This window comes from Eleutherodactylus coqui, chromosome 12 (genome assembly GCF_035609145.1).
Source record: "Eleutherodactylus coqui strain aEleCoq1 chromosome 12, aEleCoq1.hap1, whole genome shotgun sequence".
In the NCBI taxonomy this organism is placed as follows: Eukaryota; Metazoa; Chordata; class Amphibia; order Anura; family Eleutherodactylidae; genus Eleutherodactylus; species Eleutherodactylus coqui.
The window spans coordinates 114,489,171-114,512,851 of NC_089848.1; the positions used below are offsets into that span (position 1 = coordinate 114,489,171).

The following is a 23,681-nucleotide window of genomic DNA, read 5'->3' on the forward strand; positions in this document are numbered from 1 at the left end:
AAGATGAAGAAAGGCCTTATGTATATCGACTGTGTCCCCCCCCCCCCCCCCAAAAAAAGAGCCTTGCTGTTCTCCATAGCAACCAGAGTTCAGCTTTTCAGCTTTCATTATGCCTATTTATTGTTTTGGTCGGTTGCTATGGCCAGCGATGATTTTTTCTAATAGTCTGACACTGGAGGTCGCAATGATCGTAAAAGAAAATGCTTGTAACAACCATCTGCCCGATATCAAAATGGCGGCCGCGCAGCTTCCGGGCAGCGGCCATGTTTCTGAAGTCCAGCAAGAGTAGAGGATGCTATCTCAACCGGAAGTGGCGCACAAGTAAGGCGCCGTCTTCCTCTTCTTGATGTGGAGGTCAAAAAGCTGGATCTGCACGAGGCAAGGTAATGTGGGGAGGCCGGGAATTGGGGTACATGCGGGGGGAGGGCACTAGGACCCCTCGGACAGTGCGGGATGTCGGCATCACCCCAGTATACAAAACCACCAACACCCTCCGAGGCTGCAGGATCTCACAATCTCCCCATCTGCAGCCCCCTCCCCACAACATTGCCGGCTGTGGGGATGTCCCCCGTCTGCAGAACAGTACAGGCTTTAAGGAGGTCCCCCGTCTGCAGAACCCCCCCCAATCAGTGCAGGCTGTCGGGATGTCCCCCGTCTGCAGGACCCCCCCAACAGTGCAGGCTGTGGGGATGTCCCCCGTCTGCACAGGACCTCCCCTCCAACAGTGCAGTCTGTCGGGATGTCCCCCGTCTGCAGGACCCCCCCCCCAACAGTGCAGGCTGTCGGGATGTCCCCCGTCTGCAGGACCCCCCCCCCCCCCCCCAACAGTGCAGGCTGTCGGGATGTCCCCCGTCTGCAGGACTCCCCTCCAACAGTGCAGGCTGTCGGGATGTCCCCCGTCTACAGGACCCCCCCCCCCCAACAGTGCAGGCTGTCGGGATGTCCCCCGTCTGCAGGACCCCCCACCCCCCCCCAACAGTGCAGGCTGTCGTGATGTCCCCCGTCTGCAGGACCCCCCTCCAACAGTGCAGTCTGTCGGGATGTCCCCCGTCTGCAGGACCCCCCCCCCAACAGTGCAGGCTGTCGGGATGTCCCCCGTCTACAGGACCCCCCCCCCCCCCAACAGTGCAGGCTGTCGGGATGTCCCCCGTCTGCAGGACCCCCCCCCCCCCCAACAGTGCAGGCTGTCGGGATGTCCCCCGTCTGCAGGACTCCCCTCCAACAGTGCAGGCTGTCGGGATGTCCCCCGTCTACAGGACCCCCCCCCCCCCAACAGTGCAGGCTGTTGGGATGTCCCCCGTCTGCAGGACCCCCCACCCCCCCCCAACAGTGCAGGCTGTCGTGATGTCCCCCGTCTGCAGGACCCCCCTCCAACAGTGCAGGCTGTCGGGATGTCCCCCGTCTGCAGGACCCCCCCCCCCCCAATCAGTGCAGGCTGTCGGGATGTCCCCCGTCTGCAGGACCCCCCCATCAGTGCAGGCTGTCGGGATGTCCCCCGTATGCAGAACCCCCCCAACAGTGCAGGCTGTCGGGATGTCCCCCGTCTGCAGGACGACCCCCCCCCCCCCCCCCATCAGTGCAGGCTGTCGGGATGTCCCCCGTCTGCAGCCTCCCCCCCCCCCCCCCCCCATCAGTGCAGGCTGTCGGGATGTCCCCCGTCTGCAGGCCCCCCGCCCCCCCCCCCCCCCCCATCAGTGCAGGCTGTCGGGATGTCCCCCGTCTGCAGGACCCCCCCATCAGTGCAGGCTGTCGGGATGTCCCCCGTCTGCAGGACCCCCCCAACAGTGCAGGCTGTCGGGATGTCCCCCGTCTGCAGGACCCCCCCAACAGTGCAGGCTGTCGGGATGTCCCCCGTCTGCAGGACCCCCCCAACAGTGTAGGCTGTCGTGATGTCCCCCGTCTGCAGGACCCCCCCCCCCAACAGTGCAGGCTGTCGTGATGTCCCCCGTCTGCAGGACCCCCCCCCCCCCCAACAGTGCAGGCTGTCGGGATGTCCTCCGTCTGCAGGACCCCCCTATATCAGTGCAGGCTGTCAGGATGTCCCCCGTCTGCAGGACCCCCCCATATCAGTGCAAGTGTCGGGATGTCCCCCGTCTGCAGGACCCCCCCATATCAGTGCAGACTGTCGGGATGTCCCCCGTCTGCAGGACCCCCCCATATCAGTGCAGACTGTCGGGATGTCCCCCGTCTGCAGGACCCCCCCATATCAGTGCAGGCTGTCGGGATGTTCCCCGTCTGCAGGGCCCCCCCCCATCAGTGCAGGCTGTCGGGATGTCCCCCGTCTGCAGGACCCCACCCCACCCAACAGTGCAGGCTGTGGGGATGTCCCCCGTCTGCACAGGACCTCCCCTCCAACAGTGCAGTCTGTCGGGATGTCCCCCGTCTGCAGGACCCCCCCCCCAACAGTGCAGGCTGTCGGGATGTCCTCCGTCTGCAGGACCCCCCCCCCCGCCCAATCAGTGGAGACTTTCGGGATGTCCCCCGTCTATAGGACCCCCCAACAGTGCAGACTTTCGGGATGTCCCCCGTCTATAGGACCCCCCAACAGTGCAGACTTTCGGGATGTCCCCCGTCTATAGGACCCCCCAACAGTGCAGACTTTCGGGATGTCCCCCGTCTATAGGACCCCCCAACAGTGCAGACTTTCGGGAACTCCCCCGTCTGCAGGACCCCCAAACAGTGCAGGCTGTCGGGATGTCCCCTGTCTGCAACCCCCCCCCCCCCCCATCAGTGCAGGCTGTCGGGATGTCCCCCGTCTGCAGGACCCCCCCATATCAGTGCAGGCTGTGGGGATGTCCCCCGTCTGCAGGACCCCCCCATATCAGTGCAGGCTGTCAGGATGTCCCCCGTCTGCAGGACCCCCCCCCCATATCAGTGCAGGCTGTCGGGATGTCCCCCGTCTGCAGGACCCCCCCCATATCAGTGCAGGCTGTCGGGATGTCCCCTGTCTGCAGGACACCCCCCTCCCCCATCAGTGCAGGCTGTCGGGATGTCCTCCGTCTGCAGGACCCCCCCCCCCCCCCAATCAGTGGAGACTTTCGGGATGTCCCCCGTCTATAGGACCCCCCAATCAGTGGAGACTTTCGGGATGTCCCCCGTCTATAGGACCCCCCAACAGTGCAGACTTTCTGGATGTCCCCCGTCTATAGGACCCCCCAACAGTGCAGACTTTCGGGATGTCCCCCGTCTATAGGACCCCCCAACAGTGCAGACTTTCGGGAACTCCCCCGTCTGCAGGACCCCCAAACAGTGCAGGCTGTCGGGATGTCCCCCGTCTGCAACCCCCCCCCCCCCCCATCAGTGCAGGCTGTCGGGATGTCCCCCGTCTGCAGGACCCCCCCATATCAGTGCAGGCTGTGGGGATGTCCCCCGTCTGCAGGACCCCCCATATCAGTGCAGGCTGTGGGGATGTCCCCCTCTGCAGGACCCCCCCATATCAGTGCAGGCTGTCGGGATGTCCCCCGTCTGCAGGACCCCCCCATATCAGTGCAGGCTGTCGGGATGTCCCCCGTCTGCAGGACCCCCCATATCAGTGCAGGCTGTCGGGATGTCCCCCGTCTGCAGGACCCCCCCCATATCAGTGCAGGCTGTCGGGATGTCCCCCGTCTGCAGGACACCCCCCTCCCCCATCAGTGTAGGCTGTCGGGATGTCTGCCGTCTGCAGGACCCCACCCCCACCCCATCAGTGCAGGCTGTCGGGACCCCCCCCCCCCCCCCCCATCAGTGCAGGCTGTCGGGATGTGTCCCCCCCCCCCCCCCCCCCCCCCCCGTCTGCAGGACCCCCCCAATCAGTGCAGGCTGTCGGTATGTCCCCCCCGTCTGCAGGACCCCCCCCCCCCCCATCAGTGCAGGCTGTCGGGATGTCCCCCGTCTGCAGGACCCCCCATAGTGCAGGCTGCCGGGATGCCCTCTCCCCCCCCCCCCCCCCAACAGTGCAGGCTTTCGGGATCTCCCCCGTCTGTAGGACCCCCCGACAGTGCAGGCTTTCGGGATCTCCCTCGTCTACAGGACCCCCTAACAGTGAGGGCTGTCAGGATCTCCCCTGTGTACAGGACCCCCCACCCCCCTCTGGGACTCAGAGTTGTGTAGACATATTAACCTCATTATTTCCTTTGTTTATAACTTGCAGAGGATAAAGACTAGTGCTTATTAGGAAACTATAGCACCAGTGTTTCTGGTGGTGCAACGTGCCGCACAGCTCTGCTGCCTGCAGCACTTGAGATGACATGATATCATGTTGAGGAGATGTGAGGTAGTGGTGAAGGACTATGCTTCAATGTTGGTCAATATGGACCGCCAGCTTTGTATGGGGACATCTGTGAGGTGTCATTTATAGGAGTCTCCACACAGGTGTGCAGTTGTGTCACAACCAACTACCAACTGCTAGACCCATAATCCCTCATTCACTGCACAAGGAGGATAAAGGACCTATGATTATGTAATCATCATGTGATTAGGGGGTGGAGCTAAGAGCCAAAAACTTGACATCACAGGTGCTGTCAGGTTCTGCGTGTAACTCACATGGACTGACGGACAAGTGGCCATTGGCAGTTTGATGCTACCGACAAGCTGGCTGCTCTCAAGTCTCCTCACATAATTGCATCTCAAGATCTTGAGAACTTCTGAGACCCTTACCAGTGCAGCCGGGAGTAAATGTAACACTTGAGTTATCAAACCTTTTCTTTCCTGTTGTGTTAATCTAACTTTTCTATTTTTTTCCAAAAAGATGTTCAAGTGACCTCCACCCCGGGAGCGAAGACTAACGGTCCCTGAAGACATGGCAGCGCGTTTGGTACAGCGGTTTTCCCGTCTGTTGGCAGCATCGCCCTCTTCTGTGGTCCCGTCTTGCTCCATCCCATCAGAATGTATCAGAGCCTGCCACCCCATCCATGCCACGCTGGCCCGGGCATTGCCCCTCCATACCTCTGCCCTCTGCAGATACACGGACAGTCTCCCGGCACGGAAGCAGCAGGAGAACCCCGAGGTCAATAAGGATTTTGTAGCCATAATATTATCTACGACCGATCTAGAGGAACTACTAAAGATGTCGGCTGAGTGCAACAGGGATGGGAACAAGGCGGCGGCCATCATTAACCAGATCGCAAAAGTGATGGGGACAAGTAACCCACAAGTGCTGATGGACCGGAGGTTCAGGGAGCTCCTGAGTCTGGTGGACAAACGGGTGAGTCCGGGGCAAGGCTCAAGAGTGCGGCTGTTGGGCTGCTTCCAGCAATCTCCAATCATCCCCCTTTTGCGATTGTCCGTACTAGTAAGATCCCATTCGCATGGGGGGATATTAAGTCTGTATGTTTACTGATTGAAGACAGACCAAATGAATTAAGAAGCATTCAGAAGTTCTCTTTTTTTTTTTTTTTTTTCTTTTCCCCCTCATGTGAAAAAAATCGCAGCATGTCCTATTTTGAACCGAATCACGGACCACAATCGCCCATGGAAGTCTACGGAATTGTGAAAATCGATGTTCCATGTGAATTCACTGCATTTTTCACGCATGATTCAAGGAGATAGTGGGGGAGGGGGGGGGGAGAAAGTGACATCAATTGGGCGTTGTTGCTTTTTGCCATTTTTTTTTTTGCACACGTGAAAAACACAGTGAATACGGATGCAACATGGAGGTAAAAAAACACATGCGCCGAAAATGCGCAAACCGTGCATTTTTCACAAACCAAAATTGCATGCGTCTGTGTGTATGAGGTCCAGACCGCTCGTACAGAGCCTACTTTTTACCACAATTTGCGTGGCGTCCGAAGCACGGTTCAACGCCTCCATTGGATTCAATGGGTCTTCACAGACTAGCGCTCTGTCGGCTCTCTTTTCGTGCTTTTTAACACACCTCATCACTCATTACAATGATGGGGTGTGTTAAAAACTCTGTGAAACGCAGTAGAATGCATTTGAAACGCCACACGAAATCACAGTAAAACGCTACGGGTTTGAATTCTACGTTATGGTAATGTATGGGTGAGAGCGGACAGAATTTTTTTATTTTTGTCTTTTTTTTTTTTTGTTTGTTTTTTTTCCCCCTTTTTTCTTCGCAGCTTCTGTCCATCTTTTGTGACCTGAGGTCTTTTAAAAAGGGCAATTACATTACAAGAGCTGCAGATCAGACGGATTCCACTTCAATGGAAGCCATCTGTGCGGAATTCGCAGAGAAATGGAGCACGCCGCAATTTTTTTTCCTCTGCTTGCGGAAACCGCGGTTGGTTTCCACCACATGGGCTAAATCTGGTCCTCTAGGTACAAAACAGCCTGGTCCTTCAGGGGTTAATCGTTCTTCCTCTCCACTGTTGTCCCATGCAGATCAGGACGATATGGAACACGAGGCTCATCAGCGTGCTCAGGGCTCTCTACACGCTCCAGGTAGACGAGAAGGACCATTTCCTGCAATCTGTCGAAACGGAAGTGCATTGGCGCCTGAGAAAGATCGGCGTGGAGTTACTGGAGCGACTGGCGCGGTTTATTGTTCCATACAACAAGACGGAGTACCAGAAAATGCTGGTTTCTGATCTGGCCAAGATTGTGGAGTTGAGGTGGACGGAAGTGCAGGACAAGACGACTTTGCTGAGTGTAATATCCAACCTTGGCCCCATATCCAAGACGCTGCTGCCAAGAATGGAAGATAAGGTAGGGTGTCCTGTTGGGAGATGTAGCTCTACAGCATCCTCCTTACAATGCTCCATCAGACTGCAGTGCATTGTGGGCCCTCAGCTGAATCCAGGTGGATTCCAAGTCACAGCTGGCAAAACTGTGACTGCAGCTCTGGATGTGACTGGAGCATTGGAGGTAATACAACTCAAGATCCAGTAATAACTGCGTGTAGATTACATTCAGATGGAAAGTAGAAAGTTCAAGGATGGAACTACATAATAGCCAAATTCCAATGCTCCGATATACAAAACCTTCCCTCCTTGAGGGCATCCACCTCGCCCTAGACTCCAAAGCAGCAGCACTGATATTAACCCCTTAATGACCGCCCATATGTCTTTTGACGGCAGCCGTTAAGGGGCTTTATTCTGCCATGCTGTCTTTTGACGCCGCTACATTAGAAGCACAGCGCGGGTCTCCCTTACCCCAGGGGAAGCGGGCGCTTGGATGACAGCCAGGTACTTGCTCTTATACCGGGAACCGAAGAAACCTCAGATCCCCGGTGTTAAACCCTTTATATGCCGCAGTCGGTGCGAACGTGGAATATAAAAGGCTGAAAGATAGAGGGGGCTTGAATGTAGCCTCGGGGAGCGTTTACATGCAGCGAGAAGCTCGCGATCCATTGATTGTTTTTAATGAATAGTGAGCGAATAGTAAATGTTTTTTTTTGCATTTTATACGGGACGATTATCGCTTATTTTCGCTCGTGTGAACGAATTTTGAGCGATAATTGTCCCGTGTAAATGGCCGTCTACGTGGCTGCCGTCATCTAATGATGCACTTTTCTCCTTTTAGGTGCTTGAATTTGCTCAGTTCTTCACCCCCGAAGAGTCTCGTACTCTCATCATGGCTCTGGCAGCCCAAAATTACCGTTCTCTGTCAATACTCAGGGCGCTGTCCTTCCACCTGGTACAGAAGACTGGAAAACTGGCCCCGTCTGTCATTGTAGATTTGGCGTATGCTTACGGTAAGACGTTGATCAGCGAATAGGACAGCGGTCTCTGGAATGTCTACTAGTAACGGGACCGCAGCCTCGTCAAATTCAGGACTGCCCATATGATGGCGACTCCTGGCCAATGGGCTGCTACAACAACCTGTAGTTCTTGGGCCTCACGTTCTTTCACATAGGATCTGGGGATAAAACTGCTCTACAGACACCTGATCTTTGTGAGTCGGGACTATTGTGCTGTAGTAGTCGCCTCTAATTACTAGAGAACCAAACTGCGGTCTAGACAGTCCTCTGTGACGTACTTTGATGCATTGTAACAAACTTGTGATGAGATGCAATGTATTAAACTACAGAAATCCCTCAAATTACAATGATGGTGATGCAGAAGTGTCTGGGGAACAGCGCAGCCATCCGCTAAAATTATGAATTTCCGAAGCATGGGCTTATGTCCACGGGCATATGCGTAAAACTGCGTGGGAGACCCGGACATACTGAGGACTTTTACTGTGGCAGCAGAGACCGTGTGTCAGCCGGGCATGCGCTGCTCATGTTTGAGGAATATGGCGTCACGAACATGCACAGTGATTAATTTTATTTTTTTTCAAATTTCCTGCTCTGTTCAGAGCAGGGATGTGTTTCGAAACGCTGCCCTCTCACAATGCCTGAGTAGAGTTAGTATTTCGATACGGAGCTCATAGGAAGGCTCCATAACGTATGTAAAGAAATAGTGCATGCTGCGATTTATTTCTCTGCTGTATGGAAACGCTGTCTACACACCCTGGTGTGCATGGAGGAATGAAAGTCCATTGACCGTGATACCCGGTGAAAAGATGGCCGTGGACATTAGTCCTACCAGTGATAAACGTGTTTCAAGGTTCTCAGTCCTGCAGCTGGCGGCAGCCTTAGAAGAAGCTGTATGCTATGGGATGGAACCATTCCTTGAGGTGTAATGTCAGGCACCGATAGATGGCTGTGAAGGTGCGGATGTACCAGCGTGCGGCAAGAACAGGGTTGGAGGTGCGATGATATCATGTGGTGCCATGCGGTTGCCATGGAAGCCGAGGGCCTTCTGAAAGCTTGGCTTGATAGATTGCCTGTCAGATCGCGGTATAATATAATACAATAGTATTAAATCACACTGCAGGAGCAAAAAAAATGTGAAAATCTGTTTTAAAAACGTTTTTATTATTAAAAATTAAGGGTAATAAAAGTTTTGAAGAAAAAAAACATTCGACATTTATAATAAAATCTAAATGAAAAGAAAAAAGCCATTTGATATCGCTGCTGCCATAAAAATCCAATCCATCAGAGTAATGCCTTACTTACCCCGAACAGTGAGCGTCGTCACAAAGGAAACGTCAGAATTGCTCTCTTTTTCGGTAACCAGTCTCCAATAAAAGAAAAATGTAATAAAAAGTGATGAAAAAGTCGTGTGTACTCCGAAATGGTAAAACCTGCAGGTTTAAACGAAAATGACCCAAAATAACTGTATTATCTCACCCATACGGCCTGAGATAATGATGTTCATGTTCCTTCATCTTGCAGCGAAGCTGAACTTCAGCCCACATGAGGTCCTACAGAAGTTGGTGTCCGACCTCCTGCCCAAAGTCCCAGAGTTGTACAGCAAGGAGATGACTGGCATCATCCGTTCCTTCGCCAGTCTCAGATTCTGCAATTTCCAGTTCTGCGAGGCCATCGCACAGGTACATCCCATCGTTATTCCGGAGCCGCTTGCAGCATTTCCTGTTCACAGGTATCTGCTGGCCATGAGGGCTGCAACCGGTGGCCACGGGCCTCCAGCCCTGCTTTTTGTGGACATTGGGGTTCAATGGTGCAGGCGACATCCTCAGCTGCTCTACACATTTGTCACTGGTTGTAGGGGGACCATATGCCACAAAATTACAAAAATCAGAAGTGGGGGGGCATTTCCAGGACATGCCATTATTTTATTTATTTTTTAAATGTTCGTATTTTAGGCTGGGTTCACACGGGGCGGATTTGCCGTGGAATTTCCCTGCGGAAGTTCGCTGCCGTAGATCTGCCTGTGGCTGCTAATCCTGGTATTAGTCAGCCATGCGGACGAGAATTTGAAAAAAAGTGTGTGTGTGTGTGTGTGTATATGTGTGTATATATATATAATATATATATATATATATATGTGTGTGTATATATATATATATATATATATATATATATATATATATATATATATATATATATATATATATATATATATATATATATATATATATATATATATATATATATAAATAATATGTGTGTGTGTGTGTGTGTATGTATATATATATATAAAATTTTATTTTAGGTTTTTTTTTTTTCTCCGCTGCGGCCTCACTCCTCTCTAGGGGGAGAGAAAGCTGCAACGGAATGCCGGTGGCCGAACCGCTCCAAGACTAACCGTACTAATAGAGTAACCGTATACACATATCGTATTAAAGAACGGACTTCTACCCAGTATCTCTTCAGCTTTGGGCATCTCCATAACATATGTATTCGCCCTTCTGATTGAGTCTTACATCCCACACTAGACTGGACCTGCAGTAGAGCATGTGGTTGCGGTGTAGCGCTCTCTTTACTTGTATGATGGCGGCACAGCAATCCACTGCACGGTGGAAACTGCAACACAACCCTGTTCAAGGATTGGGGATGGCTGTAGTCCCTGCACAGCCATGTGGTCAGAAGTATCATTGCGTGGGGAAAACCTAGGAGATGCACCACTACATCAGCACTGCATCCTCTGCGTTATCAGGATCCATGGTGCCTCTACAGGTCAGACCCCACCGACTATAAGCGAGGGCATATCCTAACGACATCCAATCACTTGAAGATGATATTTTGGTCGTTTAGTTTGTAACTTTCTGATATACCTTGTGTTCTAATTCATTGTGGTTTTCATGATCACTGCTTGCTGTTGGTGAACGACACCCTTTCTGCCTACCTCCGGAGGTTGAATAATAACCACCTAGTCCTGCTGTCAGTGACTGGTTCACTTTATATGCATTGTAGACAGTCCTCTGAGTTACACATCTCTCACCTGTCCTGATAGTTTGCCACAAGGTATTGTCCGTCTGGAGTCCGAGATGTTTAGCTCACAGAGGACTGTATACTCTTTGTCTCCTACGGAGGTGCTTCACGTACGTGTGGTGCGCCGTCTGCAGAGTAGTGACCCTGACATTGCTGTGTATTACAGGCCTGTCTAGAGCACAGCCGCTCGCTGACTCCCACCCAGCTCACCAGCATCATCCTGTCTTTCGCATACCTGGACTTTTTGCCAAGCCAGCAGGAACAATTCTTCACCATAGTAAGTGCTAATATGAAAGAGTTAATATTCGTAGCATCGGAAGTATTCAGTATGGCGACTCCTGGCCAGCGGGCTGCTTAGGGAAAAACCAAAGTTCTGTAATTTATGGGCCTCATGTTCTTTCAGGGTACGTCTTACATGTAGCGCAAATGCTTCGGAGTTACCACACAGAATATTCCACAGCATTTCCGAACCCAAACGGAGTAAATATCCGCGCCGTGGGTGTGGCTTTTGACTTAAATGGCTACATATCCACAGCTGATTTCCGAAGATACTGCACCCCCCCAAATTTCCACGCTGTCAGTGCTTCCTTCGCTGGGTACCTGGCGGCCTCTAGTGAGGGCAGCGCTGCTGGTCGGGGTGATGCCACCTCCGTATCGCCTGCCCAGTGGTTCTGCGCTCACTAGAGGCCGTCGGGTGAAGGGAGCGCTGAGCTCAAAGACTTCAAAATTGAGGGGAGTATAATATCTTCTGAAATCCACTGCGGAAACGCAGTTGACTTCTAGTCGGATTCCGCCCCAGTAGCGTGAATTTTGACTTTTTTTACGGAAATGCTGTGGATTTTGCAGTGGAATTATCCCGTTGTGTGTAAACACAGAATATGGGGCGAACGTTGTGCTACAGAGACCCGATGGCCTCACCGAATTTCTCAGTACTATGATTGGATACATGATTATCGGTATTGTAAGCTGTCTACACAGGACATACTTATAGCCTATATTCTACTCCAGAGCTGCACTCACTATTCTGCTATTTCTGTGACTTTTGTTGATGTCTGCAGGTGGTGCAGCACCTGAGTACGGAGATGGATTCGCTGAGCGCCACTACGCTGGTGGACTTGGTGTGGTCGTTGTGTGTCCTGCGGCTTGTGACCCCGGCGTTTCTTCAGAAGGCACTGGATCCGAAGGTCTACAACCAGTTGATACGTAAGCCTAGAGGAGGCGTGGGAACTTTTACGTAGGCGGGCAGGGATAGGACTACAGGCACAGAACAGTGCGGACGATGCTACTCTCCACAGATAACGTTCATGTGTTCAGCTCCAGACCTATGGGGGAAGGGTTCCACTGACAGGTAGACTTTAACCCCTTTTAATGAGATTTTCTGACTTCTACAGCATTGGCGGCAGTATGGGCATGAGTCATTAAAGGGGTTGTCCCGCGCCGAAACGTTTTTTTTTTTCTTTTCAACCCCCCCCCCCCCCCCCCCCCCCCCCCCCCCGGTCGGCGCGAGACAACCCCGATGCAGGGAGGTAAAGAAAGCTTACCGGAGCGCTTACCTTAATCCCCGCACTCCGGTGACTTCAATACTTACCGCTGAAGATGGCCGCCGGGATCCTCTGTCTCCGTGGACCGCAGCTCTTCTGTGCGGTCCATTGCCGATTCCAGCCTCCTGATTGGCTGGAATCGGCACGTGACGGGGCGGAGCTACACGGAGCCTGCATTCTGCACGAGCGGCTCCATAGAAGACTGCAGAAGACCCGGACTGCGCAAGCGCGGCTAATTTGGCCATCGGAGGGCGAAAATTAGTCGGCACCATGGAGACGAGGACGCCAGCAACGGAGCAGGTAAGTATAAAACTTTTTATAACTTCTGTATGGCTCATAATTAATGCACAATGTACATTACAAAGTGCATTATTATGGCCATGCAGAAGTGTATAGACCCACTTGCTGCCGCGGGACAACCCCTTTAAGGAAAAGGCAACCCGCCTCCCCTCCCTGAAGCTGCCAGCTACAGACCTCCAGTCTTCTGCTTACTCTGGCTGCAGTAGTCCCATAGTTGTTAACCCATACAACGCTAGAAGTGCGTAGGCGCTACGTTACACGTGCCTTCGGAACGGTTTTCGTGAATTAAAGAATAGAGGTTGTATGTTAGGGAGGTGCAGCAATTTTATGGAGGGAAACCCAGTAATGGCTTCTCAGCTGGCACTGGATCTGCCCACCGTGAATAGATCTGCTTGTATTGTATTGCTGGTCCTGTCACGGGCACATACGCTCGGGAGAGAATGACCACATAGAACATCCCGCCTGCCTCCATCTGTGCTGTTCCGAAATGGGTCCAGAAGCCATACGCTTTGGAAGGAATGGCACATCATCAGAACGAGTTACTTGAGGGGCCGAGCGATCGCACGACCGTCCGCTGAAACGCTACAGAAATAAAACAAGTGAATTCAGTTACTATTAAGTGGTGCAAAACAAGAGGCAATAGTTCAGATCTTGGACAGCCCTTTAAGTCCCTCTTACCCGCACCTTGTAAACATGTGGTGGGGTGCTAGTGGGGTGACTGAGGGAGTCCATTCCCTATGTTTAACTGCTTAAATCCCTGCCATTACAGTAGTATGTTGGCTGGTCATAGTGCAGGCGCAGCTCACATAACCCCCCGACATAATAGGCTGCAGTGCTATCATCTCATGGTGCAGGGAGGGGGTTAGGGAGCCAAAACTGATTCTTCGACCCTACGTTGCCACTCTTATGAGGTCACTTCTGATTGCCTTACTAATCTGTCACGGGCAGTGAGGATCCCGCACACAGCTCCCCACATCTTGGCTTCCTGCACCAATGTGATTCTGTCTTCCATTGTCAGTGGCTATACTTATGAGTACATGGGGAAAAAAGATACAAGGGCGAGCCAATTACTGAATGGTGGGGCAAATGGCACAGGTGCAAAATACTGGTGGGCAGCCACTCGCACACATACCACATATCGGGGAGGTGGCTGCTTAGTATTATACTTGCATATAGATGAGGTATAAATAGGGTGTCAATCCCACGGATACATGGAGTGCAACATGCAGGCTCACAACCTATCAATGACGCCCCTTACGATAAATCCTGGGGGGCTGCCTTGCACCTCACAAGTGAACCACGCAGGTAGTGACAATATTTTGGCCAAGGTAGCTCGCAGCCCACATCAAGGGTCCACGTTATCTTGCGAGTCCCTACACTAACCTGACAAGCAAGTGCAATCAGGATAAAAAGGAAAAAACACACTTTTGCGCTCCCTCAAACTATGTCAATGCATGTGGGGATCTTACTTGTTAGGGGGTGCCTGGACTCCTGGCACCCCTTACATCCAAGGAAGCAGAAAATCCAGTTGAGAAAGGCATATTCCTGTAGATCAATTTATTGTATGTAAAACAAATTAGTGGTGCTGCGACGCGTTTCGGCTTATACCAAGCCTTTTTCAAGCATAAGAAACAAATAGCAAGCTGCCTCTATTTATAGTGAGCATACAAATGGAAAGAGGGAGGGGGGGGGGCAGAGAACGGTCTGCTCTCACTTCCCTAAATGGGCGTGGTCTTTCGATAGTTAATGCCTTGTGATATATATGGTGTCTTATCCCTATAGTAATAGCGTCCTCTTGCTGATATTACATGTAAGTACAAATTAGTAAATGAAACTGTATTAAACGGCGTCCGCGTGGTAGCGCGGCGCCGTTTAATGACATCCATGGAGTCCTATAGTAACCCAGGGCGAAAGAGGAGTGTCATGAAACCAGGGGGAAGGGGCGTTCCCGGAGACGTGGGTATGGGCGCATAGTAACCTTAGTTACAGATAGAGGGCGTGATCATGTTACGTCACTAATGGGAATTCACTCCCAGTGACGTTGATAAGGTCACATGGTGCCACATAGAGCGTAATAGCGTCCAAACGTGAGGGCGTGGCGTCACATGACTGCACAGCCAAGATCACGTGGAGGAGAGGGGAGGGGAGCATATGTTAGCTGGGACGGATCGGCATTATGTCATGTGACTACCTGATGGTAGCCCGGTCGGGTCAAACACGCAAAGGAGTACCCAGATGCACAGCCACGTCCAAGTGGATAAAACATAGCATCACCTGACCGCGCGATCCAGGTCACACGGAGGGGGGAGAGGGATTAGGTAACAAAATGTGTTCTGTATTATAATTACACAATAGTTGTAGGGCGTGGACAGATGTGCCAAACATATACATAAAGTATATCAAATCTAAAAAAACATAACGAAAATACATTCAATGACCACTAATTATTAAAGGGGTTGTCCCACGCCGAAACGGGGTGTTTTTTTACATCCCCCCCCCCGTTCGGCGCGAGACAACCCCGATGCAGGGGTTAAAAAAACAAACCGCTCAGCGCTTACCTGAATCCCGGCGGTCCGGCGTCTTCATACTTACCTGCTGAAGATGGCCGCCGGGGTCTGCTCCCTCCGTGGACCGCAGCTCTTCTGTGCGGTCCATTGCCGATTCCAGCCTCCTGATTGGCTGGAATCGGCACGTGACGGGGCGGAGCTACACGGAGTCGGCATTCTGCACGAGCGGCTCCATTGAAGAGAGCAGAAGACCCGGACTGCGCAAGCGCGGCTAATTTGGCCATCGGAGGGCGAAAATTAGTCGGCTCCATGGGAACGAGGACGCCAGCAACGGAGCAGGTAAGTAAAAAACTTTTTATAACTTCTGTATGGCTCATAATTAATGCACAATGTACATTACAAAGTGCATTAATATGGCCATACAGAAGTGTATAGACCCACTTGCTGCCGCGGGACAACCCCTTTAAGGATAAAACCATATTGCATGAACTATATACTATACAGTATGCGGTGAGTCTCCCTTTACACCAGTCCTGTTCCCACTGTATTTCCACATATCATTGGAGCGCCGCTTCTGACCCATATTATTCTGACAAGCAAATGGGGACTTTTTTATACCTTATGTGCAAGTATAATACTAAGCAGCATCCGCCTCCCCTTCCCCGAAATATGGGGTTGGTATGTGAGTTGAATTTTGCACCTATGCAATCTGTTCCATATAGCAGTTCGACTGTCTGCAAGCGCTGTCCGTCCCGGCCCTTGTATCTATATACCAGGACGTATGGCTGCTGGCAGAGAATTTCTGAATTAGTTTTTTCTGCATTTGTTTCTTCCAATGCCCTGTGTGTAATACTTGTGTTCTTGCATCGTTTGTGTCGTATAACCTTCAGTATCTTTCACGTGTTTTATAGGTGACACTTCCTACAAATCTGCTAACTACAGGCTGAAATTATTGCATCTAAACACCACAGCGCAGCTGGAGTGTCCGGAGTATCGAGGTCCGTTCCTTCCCCCCAGCCTGGTCAGGACTGAAATTCCACTAAATGAAGGCAACAGACTATCCGTCCTGCAGACTGACTTAAGGAAAGTGCTGCAGGACATCTTTCCTGACAAAGGGACGTGCCTATTCAATGTTAAGACTGTGTATGGCCATGACATAGGTGAGAGCCGCCCCCTGCTGGGTTGTGTTGTAGGGTCGCTGTGTTAGAAGTGGTCCAATCTGAATTATAATGCAGGAAGAAAAAGACCTAGAAATACCTGAAGGTTATAGGTCTGCTCATCCTGAGCTTCCTGGTTCATGAGTTGAACTACAGTGAAGAATGAAGCAGAGCTATACATTGCAATCCAATAATACCGAGTGTCGCAGTGCTCCTATCTGCTGGGCGCTGCTCCCTCCTTCTGCAGCTTCGTCAAATTCAGGACCGCCATTGCAGTGGTGACTCCTGGCCAATGGGCTGCCACAGGATCTTGTAGTTCATGGGCCTCGCGCTCCCTGGTGGAGCGTGGGGATAAATTGTACTACAGACATCTATGACGGGGACAGGAGAAGGACTCCTAGGCATGTGCCAGTGTGCCCCCCAATCTGGTGTTAAAGGAGCAGACTATATAGTATCTGTAATCAGGATGACTTCTGTTCTTGGACCATCGTCTGTAAGGTTGCCCTCACACTGGCATGAAAATCTCGCACAAATATATAACACATTCTTTTGAATGGGTTCATTCACATTAGCGATGTTTTCCTGCATGGCACCACGATGCCATACAGGAAGCATATCGCAGCATGTCTTATCTTTCTGTGATTTTGTCCATTTCTTTCAATGGGGCTGGTGCTGGCCACATTGAAAGCAATGGGAGAACTCCGATCCTCTGCCACGGCGGTGACAGCCACAACGAGGATTCCCTTCATACCCGAAGTAAAGCTAGTTTGTCTTCACATGAAAAATGCCTCACATCCACGGGTCTCACATGGATGGCGAAGGCGATTTTTGGGCAGTGAATCACGGCTCGATATTGCGCTCGCTGGTGTGAAGGAGCCCTAAAGCTGGGTTCACGCTGCGTTTGTGTGTGCCCAGCCTTACTGTCCTGCGGTTCTATCTGAATCGCTAGTAAAGGCAGAATCGTAGGCTCTAACGGGTTAAACAGAAGCCACTTTGCTGTCAGTTTACTCTGGTTTTCATTCCTTTCCAGCATTTTTGGAGGCCAGGTTTGCATAGATGACTACTACTCGGAAACTAGGTCAAACTTAAGACCAAAGTAGTCTCCGTTTGGAAATCTGTCAGCATTTTTGCATATAGGAGCAGCACTAGGATATACCTTGTATTGGACTGTCACTGAGACCATTGCAGAGAAAAACAACTTTTAATGCTTTGCCCACCATTCGGAGGAGTGCGCCGAGGTCGCAACTTCACTCTGATCTGCTCTCCCTCGCTGCCCATTTTGCTGCTCCATAGCTCTGATTGACAGCTGGAGCGATCTCCTAGTTAGTCATGGGAGAGCAGTTCACATTGACATCTCGCCCTCGGCACACTTTCCGGTGCATGGAAGACTAAATGATATTCTCTACAGTGGTCACAGTGATAAGTCCAATATCGGTACGCCCTAGCCCCGCTCCGATATTGGAACACACTAGCCGCGCTCCTACACGAAGTTTTTAACAACTCCCTTTAACACCTTGACATCAGCCGTCCATGTATGGTGGATGTTGGCTGTCAGTGTATAGAGCAGCCTATATGCAGTGCAGGGCTGTCTTTGACAGCTAAGACTGGGTTCACACGGGACGGATTTGCCATGGAAATTCTGTGCGAAATTTCTGTGTCAGATCCGCCCGCGGCTCCTAATCCCGGGATTAGCCAGCCATGTGGACGAGATTTTGCAAAAATCTCGTCCACGCGGGGGGGCCAATCTGTCGTGTCAAAGCTGGGTGGAACCGGCAATGCGTCGTGAAATTGACAGCCACAGTATGTCAAAAAAAATTTTTTTTTCGTTGTGGCCTCATTTCTTTCTATGGGGAGAGAAAACCGCAATGGAAAGCCGGCAGCTGAACCACTCCAAAACCCGTGTCGAAATGCCGCGGGTTTTGAAGCTGCGGCTTTTAGACACGAGATTTCCGCTGGGTTTCCATCCCGTGGAAACCCTGCCTAGCACCTAGCCACAGTGGCTGAGATTAGTTAACTATTTAGTTGCCACTGTCTTACTGGAAGTGCCATTTAACCCCTTTAGTAACCGCCAATACACAAGCCCTCACACAGCTATGTCAACGAGTTATGGTTTTTTAACAAAAAGGGGAAAAAGAATCCCTTTTCATTTGTTTCCTATTTGGCCACCCCATCTCCAAGAAAGAATAGGTTAAAAAGCAATCAAAAGCTGTATGTTACCCCCAAAACACGGTATCAATAGAAACCATAGCTCACAGAAAACAGGCCCTTACACAATCCCAGCAACTCGGTGTACAAATCCTGAAATTGTGATGTTTGTCCTGTTGGAGGTCGTCTCTCGGAGAACGCAGCTTTGTGTCCTCATTCCATTTTCCATCTTTCCCATGCAACCATTGTAACTTTATTTTTCCCTTTTTTGGTTCAGATGCCGAATTTGTTTTAGACTCTGAAAATAATCCTTTAGCTTTAACTAATTTTGAGGACCCTCGTGTTCCGTGCATAAAGGGGACAAACGTCTTACCGGAGGGAGCAAGAAGGTGAGAACACACAGTTTACTTGAGACCACCTACATGCTTCCTGTTAGGGCTCACTGGTATAATAGAGGATGTTCTAATCCCCTCCTGGGGACATCCATAGCGAGAGGCGCCGCAGAAAGGCCCATTGATTTAATGGATGCTGCGTCTAAAGCCCCACTATCCCTAGAGGGGGGGGCATATGAGGGCTCCCTGGCAATATCTCAGCCGCAGTGCCCCTTCTTGGGCAAGCAGCCAAGGGTGTTCAAATCTGACAACCCATACAATAATTCAAGCACTGGGATATCTACAAAATGCTGTCAGGTGTTTGTGGACCGACTACGATTACTGCGCAGGAACACAAGTGACGTCTGTCTTCCTTTTTGTCAGGTTCGCTGTGAGGAGCTGGGAATTCTCCAACTTCTGTTTACGGTCTAAGAACTTGACGGGCTGGTCTGCACTGTGTCGTAGACACCTGCGAGCTGCTGGCTACTTGGTGGTGGAGGTGGGTGAAGTCCAAGTCTCCTGTGTCTGTAATAGAGAGATGAGAACAACAGTCTGTGACATTTTGTGAGATACATTGCTTTCAAGGGGTTGTCTGGCTCTTCAAAGATTTTTTTCTCAGGGTTAGTCATCAGTGGATGATTGTTGCAGCTCTGCTGCTGGTACTGGCAGCGGGGCCGGGGATTCTGGACAGCATCGGAAACAGATCATGTTGTCAGTACTGCAGCAGCCTGGTTTGGTAGTGCAGGAGCAATAAATAAGAGCTGCACTACCAAACTGGGCCACTGCAGATTAGACGACACAATCTGTTTACTGGGCTATCTAACAGACAGCGGTTCCAGGAATCGTCTGATGGGCGGGGATTGTGAGCGGCAGACCTACGTCAACCATCTAGTGATGACTAATCTTGAGTATACGTCCTGAATAGAAAAAAAAATCTTCGAAGTCCTGGAAAGCCCTTTAAGACAAAATAAAGGCCCAGTTACACGCAAAAATAATCTTTCAAACGATTGAACGTTTTAGCAATCTTTTTGCATAAAGTGTTAATGGACACTAATTGCCATTAACTCTTTATCATTTTAATTTGCATGTAAAAGGGCCTCCAGGAGCTGTTTGAAGAGCCCAGTGTGTGATTAATCCAACGGTCAGCTGTGCACACAATGTAATCTCCTGGCTCCCGTGGAGAACACAGCATGTGGTCTATTGAGAGACACTTTATCTCTCTGCGGCTGAATGATGGATTTTAAATTCACCTTAAAATCATCATTCACAGGAAAAGCGATAATCGTTGTATAAATGGGCCCTTAGACTGTGGGTTCAGTATACCCACCTTCTCTCTGTTTGCTCTGCAGATAAATTGCATATATTCTCTTATCAGCCTGAAGCTACATGCACAGGAGCATGAAACTCATGATTTGCAAGTCCTACACATGAGCGATGTTTTCCCTTACAGCGATACTGCAAAATCAATTTAACCCCGCTGCATGTCCCTTTAAAAAAATTTTTTGGTCCAGATCCGATACCCCACTAATGTCAGAAGGGGTCCGCAGGTAACTCAGAACTTCAGTGATGGGAGTTGAAGGCTTCACCCTCGTTACATTTGGATGCCGTTCCTTCCTCAGCAATAGCTCTGATGGCTCCTGACATGACGTCTTTAACAGCCTCTCTTCTTTCTCTGCAGGTGCCTTTTTATGAGTGGCAAGACCTGAAGTCTGAGTGGCAGAAGTCGGCATTCCTGAAGGACCAGATTAAGAAAGTGGTGGCTGAACAGATGTCGCTCTGACGGGCGCCAACGTTATGAAGACCGAGGGTGCAATGTGTATATTCTATATGAAGTGCACCTCCCTACACTGGACAGGCTGCAGTATTACCCGACCTGGGAGGAGGGCGGCTTCTGTTTTAGGATATTTTATCGTGGGAGTTGTGGCAACAAACGGGTTTAATTGAAGTGGAATTCACTTTGAAACATAAAACCTCTTCCTCCATGATTGATTATCTCGGTTTTTCGGATTCCGTTTCTCCTTTTTTCCTTTCAGCAACACTGAAGTCGCTTTTGTCTAAAACACTACTCCGGAGGGTAGATTTTGGTAACTGTTAGACCCAGCATGTCCCGGTTTCAATGTGATGTCCGCTGATTGAAAAGACAGGATTTATAGGACCAGGTAGGTATAACAGGCGAGGGATGGGTAAGTGTTTTGACCATAGGAGCTTACAATCTACTCTCAATGGCCACTTCATTAGAGATGGCGTCCCTTTCATCATTGACGCTTCCCTGCATGGAAACTGGACAAGAGTGCAGGATGAAATCAAGCAACCCTTTTTCCATCTGTTTCAGTGTGAATCCACATTAGAATAGGAGAATCAAATGATCTGAGTGACGTTAAATGAGGCCTGGTCAGCGGTGCTAGACAAGCCGGAGTGTGCTTTAAAAAAAATGCCAACCCTTGGGAGTTTTCATAGGCAACGGGGTTAATAATATGCAGAATCTGGTGTGAACAAGGGGAGAATACCCAGTAAAAGGGAATCCTGTGGGAGTAAAGAATCCCACTGATAAAAGGGGTCTGAGGAGGATGTTGAGAATCAGTCTGACGACCAGGCGCTGCATAGTCAAACACATTGCAGCCAAATACAGTGCTGCTGCTTCAACTATCATGTCTGATCACACAACTCGTTCCTTGGGACGGATGGACAACCAGTTCAAGGAGAGGAATCAAAAGGCAAAACTCCGGGCAAAAGAGCATAACGGTCACTGAGCAGTGGAGAAGCATCGCCTGCTCAGATGAATCCAGATTTCTGTTATACCGTGCTGATGAGCGGTCAGGATTTAGCGCGACTGGCATGAATTAATAAACCCTCCCAGTCAGGTGGCAATAATTCAGACTGGTGAAGGTGGAGTAATGGTGTGAGGAATATTTTTTGGGCGCACCCTGTGCCCTCTGATACCTGTGGATGGACGCCACAATGCATTGCTCTGGTTCTTAAGGCAAAAAAAAGTCCCAATGCACTAATCAATGGGGGTCTAAAGCAGCCCTCCAGTGTGTAAGGAACAGGATGAGATGTGGAGCTTGCATTTTGGTGGGCTATAGAAAAGTTCATCATAAAGAAGGCCACTACAGAGCAAAGCTTACGTATTGGAGGCGCTAAGAAATGTGAAGACACACAAGTAGGAATCGAATTCAACGGGATTCAACTTTCATTACACTAAAGTAAAAAATATCACCGCAGGTCGTATTCTTAGCTGATTTTAGGATGAAAATAGTACATGTCAATGTGTGATCTCCCACGGATGGGGAAGTCTGTGTGCTGTCCGATCCGACTTACGCCCGAGAATCTTTGGCGCAACTCTCTATTTGTCCATGTGCTAGTAGCTTAAGAAAGGTGTTGTTATCCGTTCTCTCAGAGCAAGGAAACTGGGGAAGAATGGACTGCTCCCCCGATGGGCCTCGTCAACCTGTTCTACCCAAGGCTCTGTTGGACAGCCACTGCTGATGGGGGCCTGGCATTGGAGGAAGTGCATGAGATTAGTGGATCACGTTATCATACTGCACAACACACGCATGGGCTTGCTGACCGCTTGCCGCCGTCTGCTGCCATCAGATCTTCATCTCCAATTACCATAGATTCAGAAAGAATGCAGCTAACCCTCAAAAACAAAGTAGGAGGTACAATAGTGATGAGAATGGAAAGACCATGGCAAAATGCCCAAATTACCAAGGCTCCCTGCTGGCAGCCCAGCAAATGGTTATGAAAAAAATCTGTTATGTGATCAAAGGGGTTTTCCGGGCAGCGCCCACTGTCCATGTCTGGGTATGTTGGGGTTGGTGTGGAAGCCATTGCTTCGACACCTGTGTAGTGGCCAGCGCTTGTAATTATAGACACAGCTCTAAATTAAATCAATGGGACCTGTGCCTGCAATTGTAAGCACCGGCCACTATACAAGAGTCGGAGCAGTGGCTTCTGCACCGACCCCAGTGTACCGCGGCACTGACTAGCTGCTGCTTCCTGGAAAATCCCTTTAAGGTTCATTGCGACAGCAGTACTTTTGTTATTAGTATCTGAGTAAAATCCACAAATGGAACCCGGAGAAAGTATAAAGAAAAGGTTGAACCTCTTCTTATTTTGAAATCACAGGAAAGGGAAATATAAACGGACAAAAAAAAACCCCACAGAAAGCAGACATATACCGTATATATACACTTACTAGCTGATATACCCGACTTCGCCCGAGTTAATTTGGTACTGGTGTTTATCTGGTGTTCACACGGAAAATCTTATGAAGTCGTCGTTACTTTAGAGTACAAATAAATTCAGATAAGATAGATTTAATAGTTTAATGGCAAATAAATAATTTTTTTTTTCAAGATTCACAATTTTATTGTAAATTATCACGGTTGGACAATGAATTTCTCAAAAACGCCTGCCAATTACCTGACGTTAAAGGCCTAAAGGTTGCGTGTGCCAAAAAGAACTTTCCTAGGCTTTATATATTTTTGAAGAAAAACCCTCTCTCATCATATTTCTTGCTGATATTCAATGCATAGGCAGATAGAAGAGAGATTTTTTCATTACATACAGGCCAGAATGTGCCACCTCACACACGCTACTCATAACACACAGATCAGATAGATTCCTCTCAGTATATAGGCAGATAGGAGAGAGATTTATCTCAGACTGTATGTAAAAATGTCACCCACAGAATGTGCCACCTCACACACGCTGCTCATAACACACAGATCAGATAGATTCCTCTCAGTATATAGGCAGATAGGAGAGAGATTTATCTCAGACTGTATGTAAAAATGTCACCACACAGAATGTGTCACCTCACACATACCGCACATAACACACAGATCAGATAGATTGCTCTCAGTGTATAGGCAGATAGGAGAGAGATTTATCTCAGACTGTATGTGAAAATGTCACCCCACAGAATGTCCACCTCTCACACGCTGCTCATAACACACAGATCAGATAGATTCCTCTCAGTGTATAGGCAGATAGGAGAG

At 50.0% G+C, this 23,681-nt stretch overlaps 1 protein-coding gene and 2 non-coding genes across 3 annotated transcripts; all 3 read left to right on the forward strand.

Annotated features, from left to right (window-relative positions):
* The first annotated feature begins 296 nt into the window (after positions 1 to 296).
* On the forward strand, positions 297 to 20,663 carry TBRG4 (transforming growth factor beta regulator 4). Its single transcript, XM_066585438.1, has 11 exons — positions 297 to 383; positions 4,727 to 5,182; positions 6,319 to 6,642; positions 7,459 to 7,630; positions 9,158 to 9,315; positions 10,824 to 10,934; positions 11,716 to 11,860; positions 15,917 to 16,165; positions 18,585 to 18,696; positions 19,063 to 19,177; positions 20,357 to 20,663. The coding sequence occupies exons 2-11, from the start codon at positions 4,778 to 4,780 to the stop codon at positions 20,456 to 20,458; spliced, it is 1,893 nt and encodes a 630-aa protein (XP_066441535.1). The 5' UTR covers positions 297 to 383; positions 4,727 to 4,777; the 3' UTR covers positions 20,459 to 20,663.
* LOC136587252 (small nucleolar RNA SNORA5) lies at positions 7,690 to 7,823 on the forward strand. The gene has a single exon (XR_010787439.1). It is a non-coding gene; the product is annotated as a small nucleolar RNA SNORA5 (small nucleolar RNA).
* Positions 16,405 to 16,535, forward strand: LOC136587249 (small nucleolar RNA SNORA5). The gene has a single exon (XR_010787436.1). It is a non-coding gene; the product is annotated as a small nucleolar RNA SNORA5 (small nucleolar RNA).
* Positions 20,664 to 23,681: the final 3,018 nt, after the last annotated feature.